At 46.7% G+C, this 24,114-nt stretch overlaps 1 protein-coding gene across 1 annotated transcript in view; it reads left to right on the top strand.

Annotated features, from left to right (window-relative positions):
- The window catches only part of LOC123767424 (transcription intermediary factor 1-alpha), a 131,593-nt gene that overhangs the window by 52,129 nt on the left and 55,350 nt on the right, over positions 1-24,114 (top strand). Inside the window, 5 exon segments of the mRNA XM_045757120.2 lie at positions 631-767; positions 1,010-1,209; positions 18,892-19,112; positions 19,293-19,876; positions 19,879-20,165. Coding sequence (XP_045613076.2) covers positions 631-767; positions 1,010-1,209; positions 18,892-19,112; positions 19,293-19,876; positions 19,879-20,165 — 1,429 coding nt within the window.

The following is a 24,114-nucleotide window of genomic DNA, read 5'->3' on the forward strand; positions in this document are numbered from 1 at the left end:
ATGTCATACCAATAATGATACTTTTCAAGATGTGCTCTTATAGGAGGAATATTTTTTCACACTTAACACACACATTGAATGCTGGAGAAATTGCTGACCTGTAGAATGTGCAAAGGTCTTTTAATGCTGAATCCACTCAAATATCTAAGATATTGGAAGCACTTAAAAATTCTAAATATGTGTTCTCTAGAGTACAGGCGATAAAAATACTGTACATAATAATTTGCACTCGAAAAATATTAGAGGGATCAGTACTGAATTGCAAATGGAAATAAAACCACATGAGCAGTAGGCATGGCAGTATGTGCAAAATAGTCCCTTTAAAGAGCAGAGGTGCAATAGGTATGCTAAGAGAGAATTCTATTAACATCAAGGGTCCAAGACTTCAACACACTTCCTCTTCACATTAATTAATTAATCTATCTCTTCTTCCAGACATACCTACCCATCTATCTCTCACACATTCACTTACCTCATATAAGCCTCATTGGGGACACTAAATGTGATACATACTGATTTTTTAATGGGGTTGTGGAAGATTCACAATGATGCATATCAATAAAGACCAATATAATGTACATAATATGTTTGAATTATTCAAATTCATTAAAAAAAAAAATTGCCTTTCAGGTTGCTGATGGAACAGGTACTAAAAGTAGACAAAGATTCCCCTGATAGAAGTTTATTTGATCGCTTTAAGGCAAAGCTTAACTCTGGAGATGATATCTCTTTAAGAATATCAAGCGAGTCCCGGGGACTTGGCAAAGGTAAGTACACACTTTGAACGTCATTTAATCTACTGATGTGAGAGTATTGATATATTTTCATTTTCCTTTCATGTGATATATTCACATTTTCTTCTAGTGAAGAATTCACTTTTTCAAAATTATTTGAGCCTTTCTTATTGTAGGATTGGGGGAAAAGAGTGTGGGGGGGGGGGGGAAATAGAGGAAGAAAACAGACTTGAGCAGTAGCAGCTGTACTTCACAAGGTATTTGTTGTGTTGCAGCATTAAAAGATGTTGGCTATCTATTGGTGGACAATAAAATCTACCCACCACCTGATGGAGCAGTTCAAAACAAAGCCCGATCTTCTCAGCCGTCACCAGTGGATCAGTCAGCCTCCCCACAGCCTCCTCAGCCACCTCAGCCTCCGGCACTTACACCTATGCACTCTCATATCCAGCATCAGCAACAGCATCACCTTCAGGTAAAGACACATCATTTTATCACGCCTGTGCACTCGCATATCTTCTAGATTATAATAGTTGCTTATTATGTTAATATTTTATTTTTTATTATTGAAGTAGGATAGCACACCTTAACACTTTCGCTGGATGGCGATGATCTCAGAGTCATCAAAACAATACACGCGGTTCGGGGCATGATGTTAACACCGTCAACCATTAATTTTTGCTTATTCTTATTATTAAGTATTTACATTGTGAGTGAGTTTAACATTGGTGGGTTGTGTGCTCACTGTGTAAGGTAGGATGGGCATTATCCTACTTTACAGTGCGATTCGGGTGGCCCACCTGCCCGGCCAAAGTGTTAAGTATAAATTTGCTCCAGCATGATGTTTTAAGCAGCTATGTCTGGTTTCAAAAGTAAGCAAGTTGCATTCCATTCACCTGGACTGTATAGTTTCAAACCGCAGACCTCATGCATGTAAGACGCATTATCAACTAGGCTCTGAGGCGTCTTAAGAGGAAAGTTTTCAGAAGCAGCATCCTGCTGCATACTGAAATTTTCAACTTTCCCTGACTACTACTGAACGCCAGAGGAATTACTGATCCACATCCATGTCATATAAATTGCCATCCACACTTCCGTGGAAATATACATTCCATTCATGCGTTTTAGCAAGTTGCAGTTTGATATCAAGGTGTTTAGAGAAAGTATTTTAATGAGGATGAAGTGTTTAGAGACTATTACACTATCTATGGCAGTGTTTCCAACAATCTTCAGACTTACAAGAATAGTCAGCAATTCATCTTATGAGATTAGATTAGAGGCCTAATTGTTGACTTCTATTCCTCGCAATTGTGTTGATGTTGGGCTGACATACAATGAGTGCCTCCCACCCTCCCATCTGACTTGAGAAAACTGTCAATGTATATGAGCTGCATGATGATGCTTTCAGGCTTTTGATTGTATCTGTGTTCAATGGAACTTGATGAAGCAGCAAGCTTAATATGAGGGTTGTGCGTGTTATCTATCATGTTGGCCAAAAGTGCTGTATAACTCTTAACTTGTTCAATTCAAACCTTTTAATAAATATATATTCCAATTTTAATGATGAAGCATTATTTTAATAACCTCTCACAGACACTTTAAGCTTATCATAAAGTTGACTTCACATGCTCTGTTTTGAATGCCGAGTATATCTAACTCTTTCTGAATGTTAGGAATTTTTGTAGTTATTGGATATCCTAGTGTCCAAGTATCCTGAGGGCTTCATTTAAAATTTTTGTGTGTGTATTAGTACCTTTCAACATTGCACAGATGAATATAGAAGCAAATTTGGCATCTGACAGCTTCACATACATCACAGATGGATCAGTAGACCAGCAGGGATAAGAGACTAGAGTTGCAGTTAAGGCAGGAAATTTTGTAGTTAGTTGGAGACACTGAAATGGATGTTCAACTTTATAAACAAAGATGCTAGCCATTCAAAAGACTTTTTAACATGCTGAACACCGGCAACATGTTATTATACACACTGATTCGAGAACTGCCATTGAAACCTTGCAACAAAAACACATATGTATACGTAACAACATCCATCTGATCACAAATGTCAAGCGTTAATGCAAACATAATGTCTGATATTTATCAACTGAATGCCAAGTCACGTGGGAATAAGAGGGAATGACATTTGCAGATGAAGCTGCAAAACTTGCAACTAAGAGAAGAAATGTAGACATTTACATACCACAGAGTCTGTCACAGATTAACACTTTCCCACACCGATGTCTCGAGCATAGTCATTCGTTTTTATCCGTATTGTGAACGGATGACAATTGTCGCGTCATCCATTAAAATATTTGTTAAAAATTAAAATTTTAACTGATCAATCTGGAAGTGGTTTCAAAATGAGCGCCTTATGTTATCAAACTGAACGAGTATATACATTAGTCTGCAGGTGTGCCAATTGGTGCTCGTTCACGGGTAACTTGGCCGACTTAAGGCTTTGATGTAATTATTTAAGTGTAGTTACAGGATGAGAGCTACGCTCGTGGTGTCCCGTCTCCCCAGCACTCTTTGTCATATAACGCTTTGAAATTACTGATGGTTTTGGCCTCCACCACCTTCTCACTTAACTTGTTCCAACCATCTACCACTCTGTTTACAAAAGTGAATTTTCGTATATTTCTCCGGCAGCTTTGTTTCGTTAGTTTAAATCTATGACCTCTTGTTCTTGAAGTTCCGGGTCTCAGGAATTCTTCCCTATCAATTTTATCGCTTCCTGTTACTATTTTGAACATAGTGATCATATCGCCTCTTTTTCTTCTATCTTCTAGTTTTTGCATATTTAATGCCCCTAACCTCTCCTCGTAGCTCTTGTCCTTCAGTTCTGGGAGCCACTTAGTGGCATGTCGTTGCACCTTTTCCAGTTTGTTAATGTGCTTCTTAACACTTTCGCCACTTGGTGGCGCACGAGCGCGTCGCTAAGTTTTGTGCGGGTTCCGCAAGGGTGACTCTGGCGGGAGTCACGAGAATAAATATTTATATAAATTCCAATTTCGATCCGAAATTGGAATTTATACAATCTACTTGGATACGATCGAGTATCGATCGAATTTATACGATCTACTTGGGGATAGTTTAGAAATGTTCGCCATGAAATTTACGTTTTCTCTAATAGCCGAAGAGCTTATTTGGGAGAGCGGCATGGCAGTGAATGATCGTGGTAAAACAATTGTATTATTGACACGACGAGTATGATCGACGTAGTTTTTATATTTGTTGCCGGTCGAACGCATCCTTATGTAACGTTTTATACTTATGTTCTTCTAGAACATTCTATTGCAAACACATTGGTACAAAAATGAAATACGTACATCGAAAAATAATGTCAGAACGGTGAATTGAATATACACTTTTCATTGCGGGTTTCGCCGATATGCCGCCGCGTATAACACTTCGGCCACTTCCCACTCTCTTGTGTGTCAGTTGCGACATTGATTCTATATTTATATGCATATGTCCGTGTAGAGAATTTTATTACGATTTCAGTGATACCAAAATTAACCCTGTAGGACAAGTGTGGAGTTGACAACCCTGAAAATAGTAGAAACATTTCGTTGCTGTCTGGCGCTCACAGCTAGTGATCGACGTAGTTTTCTGGGGGGAGCCCCGTCGGCTCCCCGGAGCTATCCCAGGCTGATATGCTAATGTCAGACTTTGGCATCAGTCATGTGTATGGAGTTCTTAGGTCTACCGGGGACCACGGCCAGAACCGGGCCCCCTCAGAGAGGCAAGGGGAGCAATGGCCTATAGAAGCCCCCGTGTAGTTGGAAGCATTCTATGTCTGCCATCGACCGGAACAGGCACCCAGAAAGGTAAGCGCCCCAAAACAAACCCCTATTCTGGTTAAAATTGCTACCTAATACCGAACTAGTGGATAGAACTCCCCAACCGAAAACAAGCAAATTAGTGTGACGTCACACACTGCCGCGCCGCTGTCTGCGCAGCTCCCCCCTCCCCGGGAGGGGGAAGGGGGAGCCCCAGACCCCCCGCGCCGGCTACCCACACCTCAGTTCTTGAGGCTGATGCTATGGGCGATGGTCGTGTGCTCTGGCTCCGGTGTCGCTACTGCACTGTGCTTTGAGTGTGGTGTTAGTTTTGTGGGTGCGAGAGCCAGGAGTTATCTTCAGTACTCGGGCTGCATGCGCCTAGGGCTGCCTTCCCTAGGTGCCCTGTAAGTACTGCCCTTGGGGCTTGGGGCCACCTTCCACAGGCTCCTCGGGGTCTGCCTCTGCTGGTCCGTTTTACCTTTCGGTTTTTCGGCCGCCTGTTGGGCTCTTGGGTGTTCTGTTCTCCCTTGTTACCGGCAGGTAAGAGGCAGTTTGCACTGGTAGGGGCGCAGGGTGCTGCTCAGCTTGTAATTCCCGACATCGCGGCCGGCTCTGTTCCTTGGGGTTCGCTGTCCTCTTGCGGGGTTTTGCTTTTCTTTTTGCCTGGTGGGGGGTTCTGTCATTTTATTCAGTTTGTTTTTGCCCTTCCACTGTTCTCCTCGGTGGCGCCCCCTGCTAGGTCCCCGTGAGTGTACACGTCCCTGGGGTTCAGCTTTAGAAGTTTGCTTGGTAGTTTTGGGCGCCGGTTTGCAGCACCCTGCCTGGGACTACCTGAGCGCGAGTCCTCTTAAAGTAAACGCTCAGGACCCTGGGAATCCCCTAGGGGGCGCGTGGGTCCGATGGATGTGACCCCGGAGTCCCCCACTCGCTGTGTGCGAGTTTGAGGGTTGCTCGGTCCCCTTGTCTCAGGGTGACCCTCATTGTTTTTGCCTCTGCCACGCTGCCTGTTGGGTCGGTGATACTTTCGACCCTGAGTCCTGTGAGTGTTGCTGCTTGCTTGTGACTCAATTTACCCAATCCTCTGATGATTCTATTCGGGTACAGGCGGCACGTGCGTTGCAGTCTAGGTTTCGTCTGTTGCAACGCGCTCGGTTGGTTGCTTCCCCGGATGCCCCGGGGCTGCCCCGCTTTGCTTTTCGAGACCCGGACTTGGGGGTGGGGGTCGTTTCGATCCTGGTTCAGTCCGCACCTCCTCGTCCTTCCCCTTCTGTTCGTTCTGGTCCCCCGCCCCTGCTTCCGGCCCCGAAGCGTCTGAGGGTTTCGGGGTCGGAGCAGGGGTTACTTGATCTCGAGACTCGGGCAGCTTCGGGGGTTGCCCCTTCCGGGGGGGCGGCAGAGGCATTCGAGTCTTGTCTCCCGGCCGAAGCTTCAGGGTCTGACCAGTGGGCCCCCCTTCCTCCAGCTTTTCCGGCTGCTCCGTCCTTGTCTTGTGGGGTCGGGGCTTGGGGAGAGGACTCGGCCTCGGGTCCTGTGGTGACGGACCTCGAGGCTGGGGAGGGGCTGACTTGGGGGCCTTGGGCCCCGCTGGACCCCGCCTGGGTTTTTCTTCCCACTGAGCGGGGGCTTATTGTTACAAGGAGTGGGGTTTTCTTTCCCCCCCTCTGCGTACGAGTTGGATTTGGTGTCGGCCCCTCCCCGGGTACGGTTCCGTGTTCCCCCAGGTACGTCGGTTCCGTCCTTCCGGAGGTTTTCGGCTTATCGCATCCAATCTGGTGTGGTGCGAGCGGCCTTTGCAGCTTACCTCCTGCGTGACCCGGATTATGCCTCGGAAATGGATCCGTCCACGTTCAGGTTTGGGACTTCGTTCCCTTTCTGGCTCCGTTACGAGGTTCCGGAGTCATCCTGGCTAGCAGACTGTCCCTTGTTTGGTCTGGATTCCTGGCATTCCTTCTGTCGTTCCCGCACGCTGGAGTGGCGGGAAGCTTCCACGGTGCTTCAGGTTTTCCTGGGGGGTGAACTTGAGTACCTGAATGAGTGCTTGTTTGCCCCTGCCCTTCCCCGCGATGTGGGCGTTATTCAGCTCCATGTGCAGGTTCCCTCCCTTTCGGCGGCGCTCGTGGCGGAGGACTTGCGCGCTCGGGGCCTTTTGTGTTCGGCCTTACGGTTCTTTTCCCTCCTGGAGCTGTCTTCGGATTGGCTCGTGGAGGATGTGGGGACGCTTGGGTCCGTCCCGGGGTCCGGCACCTTGTCCTCGGCTGCGCGTTCGTCGGCTGCCTTGTTGAAGCTGTTCACGCCGATTTTGCGGGATGCGGTTTCCCTGTTCTATGCTTCCCGCCTCGCGTGTCGGCAGGCGGTGCTGGGTTCCTCCGTGGAATCTGCTTGGGCTCTGGCTCTTAGGCGTTCTTCCCCTTTTTGTCCTCTCCTGTTTGGGGAGTCGGCCGTGGCGCAGTTTATTCAGGCTGCGTCGGCGGCTTGTCGTCCGATGTCGGACTTGTTGGTTTTCCGGGGGTCCCGGGGTGGGTCTTCCCGGAAAGGTCGTGCCAGGGCTCGGGGTTCCTCTCGTCGTGGTAGGCCTCGGGTGTCAGGTTTGGGGTTGGCTCCTCCTGCGGACCCTCCCTCGTCTGGTCGGCGCGGTGTTCGCGCTGTGCGGGGTTCTGGGTCTCGTAAGGGTCGCCGGCCCTTTCGCGGTTTACCCCTTTGACGGGGCGATGGGGGGGCGGCTTGCGCTGTTCGCCCGCGCCTGGTCCCGCGATTCGTGGGCCTTTCGGGTCGTGTCTCGCGGCCTGCGGTGGCGTTGGGTGGCCCCTCCCCCCTTTGGGGGGTCGGGGCTGGCGGGGCAGGCTTCTTCCCCTGCGCTCTGTCGAGTCGTCTTGGAGTGGGTACGCTTGGGCGTCGTCGAAACGACGTCGTCCCTCAGATGGGTTTCCCGTCTGTTTCCGGTTCCGAAACGGGACTGCGCGGACCTGCGGTTCATTCTGGACTTGTCCCGTCTGAACCCCTGGGTTCATTGCCCCTCCTTTCGGATGACTACGCTGTCTCAGGTTCGGCTCCTCTTGGAGCCGGGTGCTTGGATGGTGTCCCTGGACCTCCGGGACGCTTATTGGCATGTCCCGATTCATCCGCGGTTCAGGGACTGGCTCGGTTTTGTAGTGGGGCGTCTGAGTTACCGCTTTCGTTGTCTCCCGTTCGGGTTGAACCTGGCACCTCGCGTGTTCACACGCCTTACACGGGTTGTGGTGGCTCGTTTGCGTCTCCTAGGTGTTCGGGTGTTGGCCTACCTCGACGACTGGCTGGTTTGGGCTCCCAGCCAGTCAGCTTGCTTGCTAGCCAGGGATTTGGTTCTTTCCCAGCTCGCCGGGTTCGGGTTCTTGTTCGGGTGGCCCGCGGATCGACGATTCGGCTCCATTCGGACTGCTCTCCGGTGGTTCATTGCCTGAACCGCGGGGGTTCGATGCGGTCCTTGTCTCTTTGGGGTTGGTCGCTTCGGGTGACTCGTCTGCTGAGTTCTCGGGGTTTGGCTCTCCTGGCGGTTCACGTACGGGGCGTGTCCAACATCTTGGCCGACGCCCTGTCTCGCTTCGTTCCCCTCTCCACGGAGTGGACGGTCGGCGACGAGTCCTTCCGTTGGCTTTGCCAGACGTTCGGGCGCCCCGAAGTGGACCTCTTCGCGTCGGCGTGGTCGCGGCGTCTTCCCGTTTATGCGGCGCCCTTCCCCGATTGCGAGGCCGTCGGGGTCGATGCCTTTCGGCTCGACTGGTCGAGGTGGGGGTTCCTGTACCTCTTTCCCCCAGTTCGGCTGTTGCTCCAGGTCCTGACTCGCTTAGAGACTTACCGGGGGAGAGTTGTCCTTCTGGCCCCTTGGTGGCCGGCCCAGCCTTGGTTTCAGGCGCTGGTTGCTCGGTGTCCGAACCCGAGGGTTTTCCCGCGGCTCCGCCTCTTTCAGCAGATCGGGCCGGTACGTCACGTGGCTGGTTCGATCTTCTCCTCGAGTCTTCGCGTATGGTTTTTTTGACTCGAGTCTATCATCATCTCTATGGTGATCAGGTGGCCTCCTTGTTGGTGTCCCACCTGAGGGCTTCTTCTCGGCGGCAGTATGAAGTTTCCTGGCGGTCCTTCCGTTTCTTTTTGCGTCTTCGTCGTGTTAGCTCCTTGTCTGTTCGGGTGGTCTTGTCCTTCCTCTCGTGGTTGTTTCAGGACCGTCATCTTATGCCTAACACTGTCGCTTCGTATCGTGCGGCGCTGGCGGAGCCGCTTCAGCTTGCTTTCGGTATCGATGTTACGTCTGCGCCGTTTCGCAAGCTGTCTCGTGCATTGTTTCACCTCCGGCCTGCTCATGCGTCGCCTGAGCCGTCCTGGTCTTTGGACAGAGTGCTCGCTTTCCTTTCATCTCCTCGTTTCGTTGTGGCCCCTTCGGTCCAGGATTGTTTTTCCAAGGCACTTTTCTTGTTGGCTTTGGCCTCTGGGGGTCGGGTAGGGGAGCTTCATGCTCTCCTCCGGCGCAGGGGTTTCTGCTCTTTTGGTCGTAGTGATAGTTTTGTTCGTTTGCAGCCGTCTCCTTCTTTTCTGGCGAAGAATGAGACTGCTGCGTTCCGGAGGGGTCCATGGGTGGTTGATGCTTGGTTGGTCAGGCCGGGGGTGCATCATGTTTTGTGTCCGGTTGCGGCGCTTCGCCGTTATTTGCGCGCCACAGCTTCTGTGTCCGGGGACGCGCTGTGGGTTGATCCGGTTTCCCTTCTTCCCTGTTCGCGGGTTCGGGTCTCTCAGGTCGAACAGGGTCCTGGCTGCTCGTTACCTTGTGAATGTCCCTGGCCCTCGTCGGGCCTGTGTTGCTTTGGGTCGGCGGTTGCAGCCAGTTGTCTCGGCTTCGAGTTGAGGGGTGAGCGACGACCGCCTCCCGGGTAAGTCCCTCTTTTTCTGTCTGTGGGTAGTTAGCTCCGGGGAGCCGACGGGGCTCCCCCCAGAAAACCAGCGTTGAATGTAATGAAACGCCATTTTCTGGGTGAGTCCCGGAGGCTCCCCGGCATCCCTCCCTCCCTCCGGTCGGCGGTTTTTTCGCGTTTTTGACATCCAGCCTCAAGAACTGAGGTGTGGGTAGCCGGCGCGGGGGGTCTGGGGCTCCCCCTTCCCCCTCCCGGGGAGGGGGGAGCTGCGCAGACAGCGGCGCGGCAGTGTGTGACGTCACACTAATTTGCTTGTTTTCGGTTGGGGAGTTCTATCCACTAGTTCGGTATTAGGTAGCAATTTTAACCAGAATAGGGGTTTGTTTTGGGGCGCTTACCTTTCTGGGTGCCTGTTCCGGTCGATGGCAGACATAGAATGCTTCCAACTACACGGGGGCTTCTATAGGCCATTGCTCCCCTTGCCTCTCTGAGGGGGCCCGGTTCTGGCCGTGGTCCCCGGTAGACCTAAGAACTCCATACACATGACTGATGCCAAAGTCTGACATTAGCATATCAGCCTGGGATAGCTCCGGGGAGCCTCCGGGACTCACCCAGAAAATGGCGTTTCATTACATTCAACGCTGGTTTTTTATTTGGTGCTGATCTAACTTATGTTTTGGTGACATTTTATACTTATGCTCTTTTAGAACATTCTATTGCGAGCACATCGGTACAAAAATGAAATACGTACATCGAAAATTAACGTCAGGACAGTCAAAAGAGTATACACATTTAAATGTTGCCGCTCGATCGCCAAAACGCTCATTTCAGTTGGGGAAAGTTTTTTTTTCAAACGCTGTTTCGCGAAAGTGTTAAGATATGGGCACCATACAACCGCTGCATATTCCAGCTTTGGTCTAATAAAAGTCGTGAACAATTTCTTTAGTATTTCTCCATCCATGTATTTAATAGCAATTCTGAGGTTAGAAAGTGTAGCATAGGCTCCTCGCACAATGTTCTTAATGTGGTCCTCAGGTGACAGTTTTCTATCTAGAACCACTCCTAGATCCCTTTCTTTGTCAGAATTCTTTAAAGATTTCTCACATAATTAATAGGTTGTGTGGGGTCTATGTTCTCCAATTCCACATTCCATAACATGGCATTTATTCACATTAAATTGCATTTGCCAAGTGTTGCTCCATATACTTATTTTATCCAGGTCTTCTTGAAGGGCGTGACAATCATCTAGGTTTCTTATCTTCCCTATTATCTTAGCATCATCAGCAAACATGTTCATGTAATTCTGTATTCCCACTGGTAGATCGTTTATGTAGACAATGAACATTACCAGTGCAAGAACTGAACCCTGTGGTACTCCACTCGTGACATTCCTCCAATCCGATACCTTGCCTCTGATTATGGCCTTCATTTTTCTGTCAGGAAATTTTTCATCCATGTTAGTAGCTTACCTGTCACCCCTCCAATATGTTCCAGTTTCCAGAACAACCTCTTATGGGGAACTCACTCAGCTGTGGTACTCACTCTGGGCTTTTAGATCTTGTATGTATATACCCCTATAGAGAATTCTATTGCGAACACACTGATACCAAAATGAACGATGTAGTACGAGAAATAAGGCGAGAAAACTGAAATAAGTATATACATTTTACTTATTTTGCGCGCTCTCACGGGTAACTTGGCCCACTTTAGGCTTTGCTGTGGGGAGTCACTTCGAGTTTTTAGACCTTATATGCATATACCCCTATAGAGAATTCTATTGCAAACACAATGATGCCAAAACAAATGATGTAGCACGAGAAATAAGGTGAGACAAAACGAGTGTATATATTTTACCAATTTTGCGCGCTGACGGATAATTTTGCCGACTTTAGTCTTTATACTTTGTTATTGGTATTGCTTATATATATTGCGGTTGTTATTGCTTATATTTGTCTTTCTATTTAGAGCATTTTATTGCAAATAATTTGATACCACAATGAACAATGTTGCACAAAAATGTCTGTTAGCAAACAGTATGTGTTTGTCTGGTGTATTGGGTGTAGAGGGTGTGGCAATGAGTGTGCTCTAGCGGGTAAGGCTTCGGCGACTTTAGGAATCGTTGCAGGTTATGCGCCCCCATGTTGTCTAATTTATATGCATATGTCCGTGTAGGAAATTTTATTGCGATCACAGTGATACAAAAAAGAATGATGTCGAACAAGTTTGGACTTGATGAACCTGAAAAGAGTAGCAACATATTCACGCTGTTTGGCATGCACGGCTAACAAACAACTTAGTTTTTTATTTAGTGCCGGCATCACGTTAGTTTTGGTGACATGTTATATGTATGTTCCTCTAGGACATTTCATTGAGAACATTTTGATACCAAAATGAAACACGTACATCGAAAATTAAGGTAAAAAACATGAAAGTGTTAAGAGAGTACTTAGAAATAGAGCAACCCAGAAGATGTACAGTGACCACAACACAACAGTTGCAACATCAGGATCTGCAGGTTGGTACAAGATTTCAATAAATTATGAACAACTTATTTTGATGAAAGACGAGCAGTAGAAAAACAGAAGTACATATCGCATCAGGCTTGGATACCCATGTACATGAAAAATAGGCTTCCAGGTTCCAGAAAATGAGAGGAAATGTAAGCACTGTGGAGAAAGGCCAACAGACAACTGGAACATTATCTAACACAGTGCAGATTTACAAACCAAAAAGATTTCAACTGGGAGCAGAAAATAGAAAAGCAGAAAAGAGCAACAGCATAGAAAAAGTTGTTAAACACATTGGGAATAATCTGACTGAAGCAAACATAAGAGTCATAAATACTCCTACTCCGCTTAAGTAAAATAGAAACAAGTAACACTTAGTGGGCCAGCCAGAGGCAGAGGCTTAGATATTCCAGCCATGCAGGAATATCCCAACAAAAAAAAAACTTTCATAAGATATACTACCAAGGACCTGGCATGGTAGTCAGTTTTGAACCTTATATAAGCTAAGTTCATTATTTTGGCTATTCTAATATTTGTACATATTGTATGAGCTCGATTATGCAGATCCCGCTAAACCAGATAACGGCGTCATCCGAATAGTTTTATGTCCATAGAATCCGGATGGCCGGTGGTTTGCCCAGATACAAATAGACAGGTAGAGAGTTTACTGTATATGCTGGTGTATAAATCAACATTTGATGCCTAAAAATCTCCAAAACCAAGGGTCGACTTGTCGTCGAATATAAAATGTGAACCTTTACCACTGAAAGATAAACCCGTGAAACGTCCAACCTAACACTTGTTGTACACCACTTGCCATAACTCTCGCAGCCCATCACAATTACTGCGATAAGTTCACAAGTGAAATTATTTACATTTCTCAGCAAATGTAGGGAGGCAGGAAAGGAGGGAGGGAGGAGGCCAGGGAGAGAGGGAGACAGGGAGGGAGCCAGGGAAGGAGGGAGGGAGGGAGCCAGGGAAGGAGGGAGGAAGGGAGCCAGGGAAGGAGGGAGGAAGGGAGCCAGGGAAGGAGGGAGGAAGGGAGCCAGGGAGGGAGGAAGGGAGGGATCCAGGGAAGGAGGGAGGAAGGGAGCCAGGGAAGGAGCCTGGGAAAGAGGGAGGGAGCCAGGTAGGCAAGGAGGGTTAGACTGCCACCCACCTCCTAGCATGAGGGAGGGTAGGGTAGGAGGGTCGGAGGTGGTGCATGAGTTATTTAATCATATAATTTTGTGTTTTTGCCGTGGAGAGCTAATTACGAATGTTAAATAACACACCATAATATTTGAACAGTATTTAGTTATTTATTTATTTAAATACTCATTTACAAGAAAATAAAATGGATTTTAACACAACTTAAGGCTCATATTCTGCTATGTCATCGTTCAGCAAGTGTTAACACTTGTGGTGAGTTGGGAAGGTCTAGTGTGAGGGGTTGAACAGGATGAGGACGTGTGATCATCTCTCTGTCCAGCGTTGTCTTGTCAGGCAGTCTGTGGCACAGACTTTGTGCATCCTGACAGCCTGTCTTCCCAAAAGAGCTGTGAGGGGGAGCACGGCATGGGTAGGGAGGGGGAGAATTGGGTGATGACAAGGGTTGGGAGGGTGATGGGCAGAGGTAGGGTGTGGGTGTATGGAGGTATGGGTAGGGAGAGTGTTACCCATCTGCCTGCCTGCCTGCCTGCCCTAGCCACCTGACTGCTTACCTGCCCAAGCCGCCTGACTGCCTGCCCTCCCAAGCCGCCTGACTGCCTGCCCTCCCAAGCCGCCTGACTGCCTGCCCTCCCAAGCCGCCTGACTGCCTGCCCTCCCAAGCCGCCTGACTGCCTGCCCGCCCAAGCCGCCTGACTGCCTGCCCTCCCAAGCCGCCTGACTGCCTGCCCTCCCAAACCGCCTGACTGCTTACCTGCCCAAGCCGCCTGACTGCCTGCCCGCCCTCCCAAGCCGCCTGACTGCCTGCCCGCCCGCCCAAGCCGCCTGACTGCCTGCCCGCCCTCCCAAGCCGCCTGACTGCCTGCCCTCCCAAGCCGCCTGACTGCCTGCCCTCCCAAGCCGCCTGACTGCCTGCCCGCCCAAGCCGCCTGACTGCCTGCCCGCCCAAGCCGCCTGACTGCCTGCCCACCCAAGCCACCTGTTTACCTACCTACCTACCTAACCGCCCACCTGCCTGAACCCCGCCTGCCTGCCCAATCACCTGCCTGCCTGCCTGCCCACCTGCCTGCACCCCGCCTGCCTGCCTGCCTGCCTGCCCGCCCATCTGCCCATCTGCCCGCCTGCCTGCCCGCCCATCTGCCCGCCTGCCTGCCCGCCCGCCCATCTGCCCGCCTGCCTGCCCGCCCGCCCATCTGCCCGCCTGCCTGCCCATCTGCCCGCCTGCCTGCCCGCCCATCTGCCCACTTGCCTGCCCATCTGCCCGCCTGCCTGCCCATCTGCCCGCCTGCCTGCCCATCTGCCCACCTGCCTGCCCATCTGCCCGCCTGCCTGCCTACTAACTTACCTACCCGCCTGCCTACCAACTTACCTGCCTGCCTGCCTGCCTGCCTGCCTGCCTGCCTGCCTGCCTGCCTGCCTGCCTGCCTGCCTGCCCGCCCGCCCGCCCGCCCACCCGCCCGCCCGCCCGCCCGCCCACCCACCCACCCACCCACCCACCCAGATCTGCCTGCCTGCCTACCTACCTACCCACCCACCCACCCACCCACCCACCCATCCAGATCTGCCTGCCTGCAAACCCAAACCCATCCACCCACCCACTCGCCTGCCTGTCTGCCCACTCACCTGCCAACCATCAAGCCCATCTGCCTGCCATCTATCCTTCCAGCCCACTTTCCTGCCAGCCATCCAGCCTACCTGTCTGCCCATCTACCAGCCGGGCAGCTAACCAACCAGCTGACCACCCACCCAGTTCCACACACACTAATTATAGTGTGTTGAAATTCAAATTACATTGATTGTGGCACAAAAAGATTATGAATGCTAATTTTTTTACTTTCCTAGTAAATAGTCAGCTAATCCAGATGTCGGGCTTATCCGGATGGGGGGTTCTTCCCATAGTCTGGATAATCGAGCTCATACAGTATTAAGGGCCAGCAGCACTCTCCTTCAGTTCTGAGATCCTTGAGTCTGTCATTACATTATTGTTGCAAGTTTTTAATCACAGTTAAGAAACAACGGACTGCGGTACCAAGATACAGTGACACCTCGACTTATGACTGCCCCTCTTTAAGAATTTTTCAGGTTACGAGCCCAATTTCTTCGTAAAATCCGAATCGGCTTACGTACTTTGCCTCAGGTAATATAGTTTGTTGAAACGCGTGTGGCCGACCCAGCACTTGGTAACACAGCAAACGCGCCTTAATTTACCAGTGCCTCTCACCTAGTGACAGTGGCGCCCGAATTCTTTGTAAAGAATTTCAGTATTTTCGGATTTTTGGGGATATGAACTTGAAAGTAATTATTATATATCTCGCCATGGGTCCCAAGAAAGTCAGTGGTAAGGTTCAACCTCAGAAAATAGTTAAGAGTAGAAGATGTCCCTTCCTCATTAAGAAAATGTGGGAAGTATGGGAAGAGCTGCAAAGTTTTGTTGAAAAAAACTCGCCCAGATAAAGCTGTAGCAGGCCGTTGCACTGACCTTTTAAATGACAATGTTATGCTTCACTACAGACAAGTGTTAAAATGTAGAAAAAACAAGTGTCTTTAGACAGATTCTTAGTAAAACAAGCAAGCAGTGAACCACAACCAACTCCTAGTGGTATGCCGGCAAAACATAGGAGAGAGAGAGTACCAGAGAGAAGTCATCACTGCCTGATGTTATAATGGAAGGGGACTCCCCTTCCAAACACTAACACCTCTCCTCTCCGCCTCCCCCCCCCCCCCCCTCCTCACCATCTTCCATACGCCAACAAGAGTCATCAATAAAGGTTAGCCATAACTTGTACATGCTTTAGTACTAAAGATTTGGGTGAATTAGGTATGAAATTTACTTTGAAAGTAATATTTTTGGGAGTGTGGAACGGATTAATTTAATTTACATTATTTCTTCTAATTCGCTTCAGTTTACGAATTTTTGGGTTGCGAACCGTCTCTGCGAACAGATTAAATTCGTAAGCTGAGGTACCACCTCGAGATAATCATCTCAAGATAACCACTGTGTATGAAAGATGAGACATAGTCAATAAGTATGTTTTCAATCTTTAGTTTATAATGGCTGACTTTCTCAATTGCCAGTTTGTCTGTTGAACACCTTAGTTTTTCAGTAATGATTACCAGATCAAAGTTTTACAAGTTGTGCGTATGAAATTTAAGTGAGTTAGCATCTCACAGTGAGTTTTGTGTGTACAAGTACAGTATATCATGTGCATAGCTAGTAATAATGTTTTGGAAAAGTAGGGATGGATTTCAGCCAGGCATTTATTTGTACATTAATCAAGATGAGACTTCAGTCTCCATCTTGAGGAGTGCCTACTGGAGTCAATTTGGCTTCACTTCTGTTGCCTTGAAAAGTTCAGTTAGTAATATAAACGTGTATCCATTGTAACAATGTGCCACCTATTTTCATTTTATATAGTTCATACAGTAACTTAGTCACTAACAAAATCAAAGGTATTTTTCAAATCAAGAAACATTGTGTATTGTGCCTACTATTTCCATGGACTGTGAGAACGGTTGTGGTTGAATTGTGTACACTTTAACAGTGTTTGAAATTATTGATATTGGGTAGTATGGCTTTTAAGTCAATACAATAATCTTTAGAGCACCTTTCTCTTATGGGTTTTACACATGTAACTGGTCAGTAAAATTGGACAAAAATATTTATTGATATGTTTTGCTTATATTAGTGCTGTACGGTATTGCGACAATACTCGTAAAATTTACTTTTATTTGGTACCCAGTATACTGTATATATTGTATGCATTAGTATTATCTATTTAATGTTCTGTTCAGTCTTTGTGATGGTTATTTACTCCTTTTGAGAGTCAGTAGAGCCTGTTATTATTTTTTAGTATATTAGTAATTAATTCAGATTTCTTCATTTCTGTTATACTGTACATTGTTACTTTGGAGTTGTATAGCCCTGATGGCAAAATTAAATTTTAATTTAAAAACTATTGTACTTTATTTTTAGAACATTATAGCCTTTCTTGCTTCAATTACCAAAAAAAAAAAAAATGGTAGGGTTGTTTCTAGGCTGGACCTTAGTAGGGGCTCGGTGCTTTGGCTCTGGCACCACAGACACATCCACAAAACTACCAGACCTCTGGAGGTGTACAGAAGTCTGGTAGTTTTGTGGTGCACTTACTGAACACTAGGACCAGAATTTGGTGTGCTAATAGAGACTACGATAGCATGGGGGGATCCGAGTGTGTCCCAAAATCCTTGAAAAATTGGCTAGACAGTACAATAAAGTATGCAAGGTAAAGTGTAATAGGGGGATTATTTTACATATCATCCCAGACAAAGGATGTGCAAGGTTGCTATTGAGAGTAAGAGGAGATAATAAAGTGAACAGGATGGGTTCAGGAAGAGAAGGGACTGTATAGATAAATGTTTCTCTGTGAGAATGGTTATTGAAATATTTCTAACAAAGGGAAAAGTTGTATCGTGCTGTTATGAATTAAATAAGGTATGTATGGCTCGATTGATCATGAAGCATTGTGGAAGGTTTTAAAGATAGATGAAGTTGCATGGAATTTATTAACAGCGATAAAATTATTATATATAAATAGTAATGTGTAAGTGTAGATGGAAAATTAGGAGTGGTTTTTAATGTTGAGAGTGCTCATAAGAAGGCAATGTCTACCTGGCTTTTTTTTTTTTAATAAATGGGTGTGTTTGTAAAGGTAGTAAAGTCAAGAACACTTGGAAGTGGAAGGGAATGGTGATGGGGATCTTTTTTGTTATTGACAAGTTTGTATGAAGATAATGCAGTGCTCTTAACTGAAAGTGAGGAGGAATTACAAAAGATTGTAAATGAGTTCAGTTTTGTGTGCAAGAGAAGAAAGCTTAAAGTCATTGTTAGAGAAAGTAAGGTTATGGAGTTTTGAGAATAGTTTAAGATGGAGTATATTTTGTAGATCCTATACTGGCAAAACATAGTAATTTGATCTGTGTGATAAAAATGGAGAAGAAATCACACGAAGAAATCACGAGAAGAAATGGTTAGTTTTAAGTATTTGGGAGAAGTGTTAGGTGAAAAATGGCAATATGATAGGTGAAATAAGAGAAAGGATAATGATTGGAGAAAAATAGTAACAGAGGTGAATCAGATAATGAAAGGAAAGCCGAGAGATGAGACACTACTCTCAATCCTAATTACAGTATATGGAAATGAAACTTGTAGGTGGAAATGGACTGAGTTCTCATGAGTATGAGCAGTATTATAGTTTGTTAGAAAAGGTGCTGATATAAGTACTGTATGTTGTACTGGTATAGCAATGGAGAAGTATGAGTGAAAAGAGTGAAGGAGTGAAATGTTGAGTTGTGAAGTGAATGAACTGAGGTGGTATGGAAATTTTAGTAGAAAGTCTGCAAATTGTTTAACAAGAAAGGCAAAATAGAGATATCATATGGTAGAGGTAGACAACAACTATCTTGCAAGGAAAGCATGGCATAGTATATGAAAGAAAGGATATGGGAAGGGGTCAGAGAGCTTAAAGGTTTATGTGGTGATAAAACCTCCTGGAGAAACTCCTGCTGTGGTATACCCCTTAGAATGGGACACTTCCAAAATTTTATAACTTTAAGACTTTGAAGTACAGTATCTGTTGTTTACAGATTTCTGCTGAAGAGGTTGGGGGAGGGTCTTTTATGAGAAAAATGTAGACTAATGCAGGGGTAATTTAAATGTCTGTATTACAACTGTTATAGTAGCAATCACCTATTTCTAAAATACCATTTCATTCTGTACTTTGTAAATTTCTTTTATATCGCATTATATTTTCATGTTTTGTAAAGAATTTTGTATTATCACATTCTTTTACATTTACAGAGCGGGAGTAATATGCACCATAAATTTCATACGTTTGGTCCTGGCCCTCCTGGTCCTGCTAATCCACCAGGCCTGGTGAGAATACAACCCAAGCCCTGTACTCAGACACATCCAGGCGCCAGTCATACCACCTTCACTAGAATGCCTCAGTTGACCCAGGGCAGGTCATCAGACGTGTCCTCATCTGTTTCTTCTACAACTCATCCCATTGGAGAAAATAGGTATATAATTGTTGTACGTTGTATTTCATTTTGCTATACGTGGAAAGAAATTTGTCACTTTATACTAAATCATAAGTGTATGGAGTATGTATTCTATTATGGGTTCACTGGTCATTATATTATTATTAAAAATTGTTTTGTTATTTGCCAAACTCATTAGTGATTTTGTTAATTTTTCAGTCACCTTCGAGGGCTTTTAGGATCTGGTGGGACATATAAGATTGGGGGGAATTTTAACCCCCACCCCCATATAGCGGCTCGCCTACAACAGCACCCTCATCAAGTACCTGGACGACACCATGACCAACAGGGGCCATCTAGGGGCCAAGTTGCTTTTAGACAAAGTTTAAATCCTGCTGCTGCTGCTGCAGCAATGGCTAGTATTTCACAAATGACAGCTGTATCAGCAGCAAATAGCAATCCACTAAGTATGGTGAATATGAGTGGGCAGTTAAATCCTCCTTCAGGAATCAGCATTACTCCTGTTCCTCAACAGAAACCATCTCAACCCCACCAACAGCAAGGACATTCACAAATCCAGCAACATCAGCAACAGCATCAGCAGCATCAGCAGCAGAAACAACAACAGCATCAGCATGGACTTTCCCTACAGGGCATTTTACGAAGTACTTTGTCACAACCAACATTAGGACCAAAGCCAGACTCCCGTCAGACGTCACCCCATAGTACCCAACAGCCACAACTAAAAAAGGAGAGCAGCAGTCCAACTCCATCGTGGCACATTCCTCAAACAGCTGAATCGTCAAATCGTCTCTCAACTCTGCGACCCCAATGGTTTCCATCCCTTCCGAGAATGTGGACAACTCCTTCAAGATTGTACTTGGGCCCAGTAAAACCAATGGCGGGGTGAGTTCCACAACTTCGATCACCCTCAACACCACTACTTCCAACTGTACTTCCGGCATCCCTTACAACTTGCCCCCGCTCACAAGGATCCCAGGCTTCAGGTCAATCCTTCCCAAGCCCTCTGGAAACTCAGATGGGAAGGAGACTGTCAAGGAGGCTAGGCTCCCAAGTGAAAGTATGGGCCAGGTAAGTTGCTGCAGCTTATACACAGGTTGATGCACAGATCTTGAAATTTGCGGGAATATTTGTCATTCTATTTATCATTTATCATAGAGTAAAGTATATTTTGATATTTTATAAAAAAAACTAAGAAGATACCTAAACTTGTGGAGCTCCAGTTACAGTATTTATCTCAGCATTCTAAGTAAAACATATTACAGGCTTTGAAAATAAGTTGTCTAACAGATAACAACAGATTAAATTTTTAGCCAGGATATTTGGCCGAGTTATGAATATGGTTTTAAGTTTACATTGAAGTGTTTATTTAATTACTATTCCATTTGCATTTAGTGTTGCATAATGTAAAATATAAATACTATTTTGGTTTCTGTGCATCAAAAGTGCATTAATCCAGTGCTTAATAGATATATTCCCTCTTGGTGCACCTATCAGTGACTATTCTACTCAAATCAGTTTATCTTGTTTTTCTTCCTCCATCTTTTGCATTTTGTTTCCTTCTTGAGCCTAAACTTTGGGATTTTATGTAGTTCTGAAACCTTAATTTTATTTTATTGTGACTTAGCAAAACTAATGCAAGTGTGTGTTTGAACACGTGACTTTCCTTTCTGCCTGCTCTCCTGTGTGTTGTGTCATTTTGCCATTAAACCTAAATATTTCACTCCTTAGGGTCATGGTTATAATTCATTTGACTAGTTCAAATAAGTCATTGATTATTATTGCAATATTTCCTACTGTTATAGAGTTGGTGGCATTTGCCTAGAGAAGAGGGGAAATAGTAATTGGAAAAATAAAGTTAGGTATTGGAAGTGACTTTTGTCTTTGTATGCTGTTCTAGGGGAAGCCTTGTGGCTCCCTGAAACTACTACGATGATTCAGTGCCATACTACTAGGTGCCATCAGTCACAGGGGTCTTGTCTGTCACTTGGGAACCACAGGCCAGAACCTGGCCGTCTCAGAGAAGCACAGGGAGCATTGGCACTATGGACACTTTTTATGTCAAATTATTTATGTCTGCCACCTCCAAGGAAAGGCACACAAAGTCAGCAAAACAAAACAGACTGTTACTTGGTTAGAAAGGAGACTGCAGACTCAAAACTCAAAAGAACCCCACCAACAATGTAAACAAAAGATAATTCTGGAAACTAGCACTAGTTAGTTCACCCCACCTCCCCCTGTCTGTTGAGGGTAGGAGGGAGGCAGGCTGAGTCACCCAGCCTCTCCACTACCAGTTCTTATACTGTACTAATGTATCCGGTGCCTGGTCGGCCTACTCTAGTCGCTTTGACTCCAGTCTCCCATTTTAATTTAGTGGTGTTTGCCTTTGAGGCTGTGTAGTGTGAACCAGGAAATTAGTGTGCTTGGAGCTGCGTATGCTCAGGGTTCCCTTAAATAGTGCTACCCATGGGTTCTAGTGTCAGCATTCGTTTTCCTGGTGTGTTCAGGGTGCACTCCCGTACAGGGCCTCCTTGCTTGGGGTGACCCTTGCTCTTCATGTAAGCTGGTTGTCTTATACTGTCTGTCTTTCCTTGGGTCGGGAGTATTAACACTTTCGCGCTCTCCGCGTTCAGAAAAAATCATACCCTAGATGCTTTCGGCGGTTCGCGCGCCTACGCGGTAAAACCGAAAAAGTGTACACTCTTTTGACTGTCCTGACAATAATTGAAGACGCACGTATTTAAATTTGGTATCACTGTTTTCGCAATAAAATTGTCTATAAGAACATCCCTATCAACCGCCAAAGCATAAGGACTATCAACACCAAATAAAAAACTATTCAGATCACTCGCCGAGAGCGCCAAACAGCAACAAAATGTTTCCACTCTCTTAATGGTTGCGAAGCCTACAGTTGTCCTACATCGCTAATTGTGGTATTATTGGAATCGCAATAAAATTCCCTACACGGACATATGCATATAAATATAGATTCAATGTCGTAGCCCACCCAAAAGAGTGTGGGAAGTGGCCGAAGTGTTACCCGCGGCGGCATATCGGCGAAACTCGCTTTGAAAAGTGTATATTCAATTCACTGTCCTGACATTATTTGTCGATGTATGTATTTCATTTTTGTACCAATGTGTTCGCAATAGAATGTTCTTTAAGAACATAAGTATTAAAGGTCACATAAGGATGCGTTCGACCGGCAACATATATAAAAACTACGTCGATTATACTCGTCGTGTCAATAATACAATTGTTTTACCACGATGATTCACTGCCACAGCGTTCTCTTTAATAAGCTGTTCAGCTATTAGAGAAAACGTAAATTTCATGGCAAACATTTGTAAACTATTCCCAAGTTGATCGGATAATAAATGGATTTTATACAAATATTTTTTCTCGTGACTCCCGAGCGCCGCACGCCAGCGTAATAATTGGTGACGAGAATATTGGTGACGACACTGTTGTCACCAATTAGGGAAAGTGTTAATTGCTGGTGGGGGCGGGGTGCACTGTGGTTCAAATGTCCTACCTGGCTTTGGATCTCCGATTCATTTTCAACCTGTCTGGGTTGAATCGGTTCCTTCTGTGTCACTCCTTTTGGATGAGTACGGGTGACTATTTTCGGATGACCATGTTGTCCCAGGTCCAGCTCGAGAATGAGCCGGGTGCTTAGATGATATCTCTGGATCTCCAGGATGTGTATTGACATGTTCCTATCCATCCGACGTTCAGGAATTGGTTAGGTTTTGTCGTGGAGTGGCATGATTTCTGGTTTCGAGTTCTCCTGTTTGGGGTGAATCTGGAACCTCACGTTTTTTACACATAACTCAGATTGTGGTGGCCGATCTTTGATTGTTAGGCGTTCGGGTGTTGGCCTACCTCGACGACTGACTGGTGAGGGCTCCCAGCCAGTCTGCATGTCTGCTAGGCAGGGATCTGGTTCTTTCCCAGCACACCGGGTTCAGGTTCCTGATGAACTGGTGGAAGTCCCAGTTGGTTCTGTTCCAGGTTCGGATCTGGTTGGGCCTAGTTTGGGACTCTCAGTCGGCATCGCTTTCCCTGCCTCCTGCGGCCTTGATCCGGTTGCAGCACCACTGTCTCCCGGTGTTGAGGGAAAGCTGGGTGACTCAAAGGCTGCTTGAGCAGTTGTGTAGGAGCCTGAACTTTGCCCTTCTTATTTTCATTTGGACATTGTTTGGCTTCGAAGATTGTTCTGGTTTCTTTGAGGCAACCCCCTTCATCATTTTAGTGATCGCTGGGTGCAGACTCTTGGGGGCCCTGCGCAGGCTGCTGTGTCGCTGGCTTCCTATTTCTTTTTCGGGGTTCGGTCCTTGCTCGATGACTTCACGGATACCTCGGCTCTTGGTTGTGACTTGTGACAAGCACTCATCAGTCCGGCCAAGGTCTTTGGCCTCGTCCCCGTTGTCAGGTGCACAGTATGGGTCAGGAGTTTATGGCCATATGGGTGGCACTGCAGAGAGTTTGAATTCCTCCAAGCTCTACAGTCTAGTTCGATTTGCACTGTTTCCCTGTGATTCATTGTCTCAACCAGGAGGGGAGTGAGCTCTTTGGAGCTGGTCACTTCAAGTAGCTCATCTGCTAAGTTTTCAGGGTTTGGCCCTTCTATCTTGAGGTTATCTTGAGATGATTTCGGGGCTTTAGTGTCCCCGCGGCCCGGTCCTCGACCAGGCCTCCACCCCCAGGAAGCAGCCCGTGACAGCTGACTAACACCCAGGTACCTATTTACTGCTAGGTAACAGGGGCATAGGGTGAAAGAAACTTTGCCCATTGTTTCTCGCCGGCGCCCAGGATCGAACCCTGGACCACAGGATCACAAGTCCAGCGTGCTGTCCGCTCTTCCGACCGGCTCCCCCATTGACTGGTGCCATTCACGTTCTGGGAGTGTCAAACTTCTTTGTCCAGCTGTCTGTCCTGGTTCCTTCCATCTCCACGGAATGTACCATCAATGCCACTTCCTTTCTCTGGCTTTGCTGGACGTTTGGGTGCACAAACA

Source organism: Procambarus clarkii, chromosome 86 (assembly GCF_040958095.1).
Source record: "Procambarus clarkii isolate CNS0578487 chromosome 86, FALCON_Pclarkii_2.0, whole genome shotgun sequence".
NCBI classification, from domain to species: domain Eukaryota; kingdom Metazoa; phylum Arthropoda; class Malacostraca; order Decapoda; family Cambaridae; genus Procambarus; species Procambarus clarkii.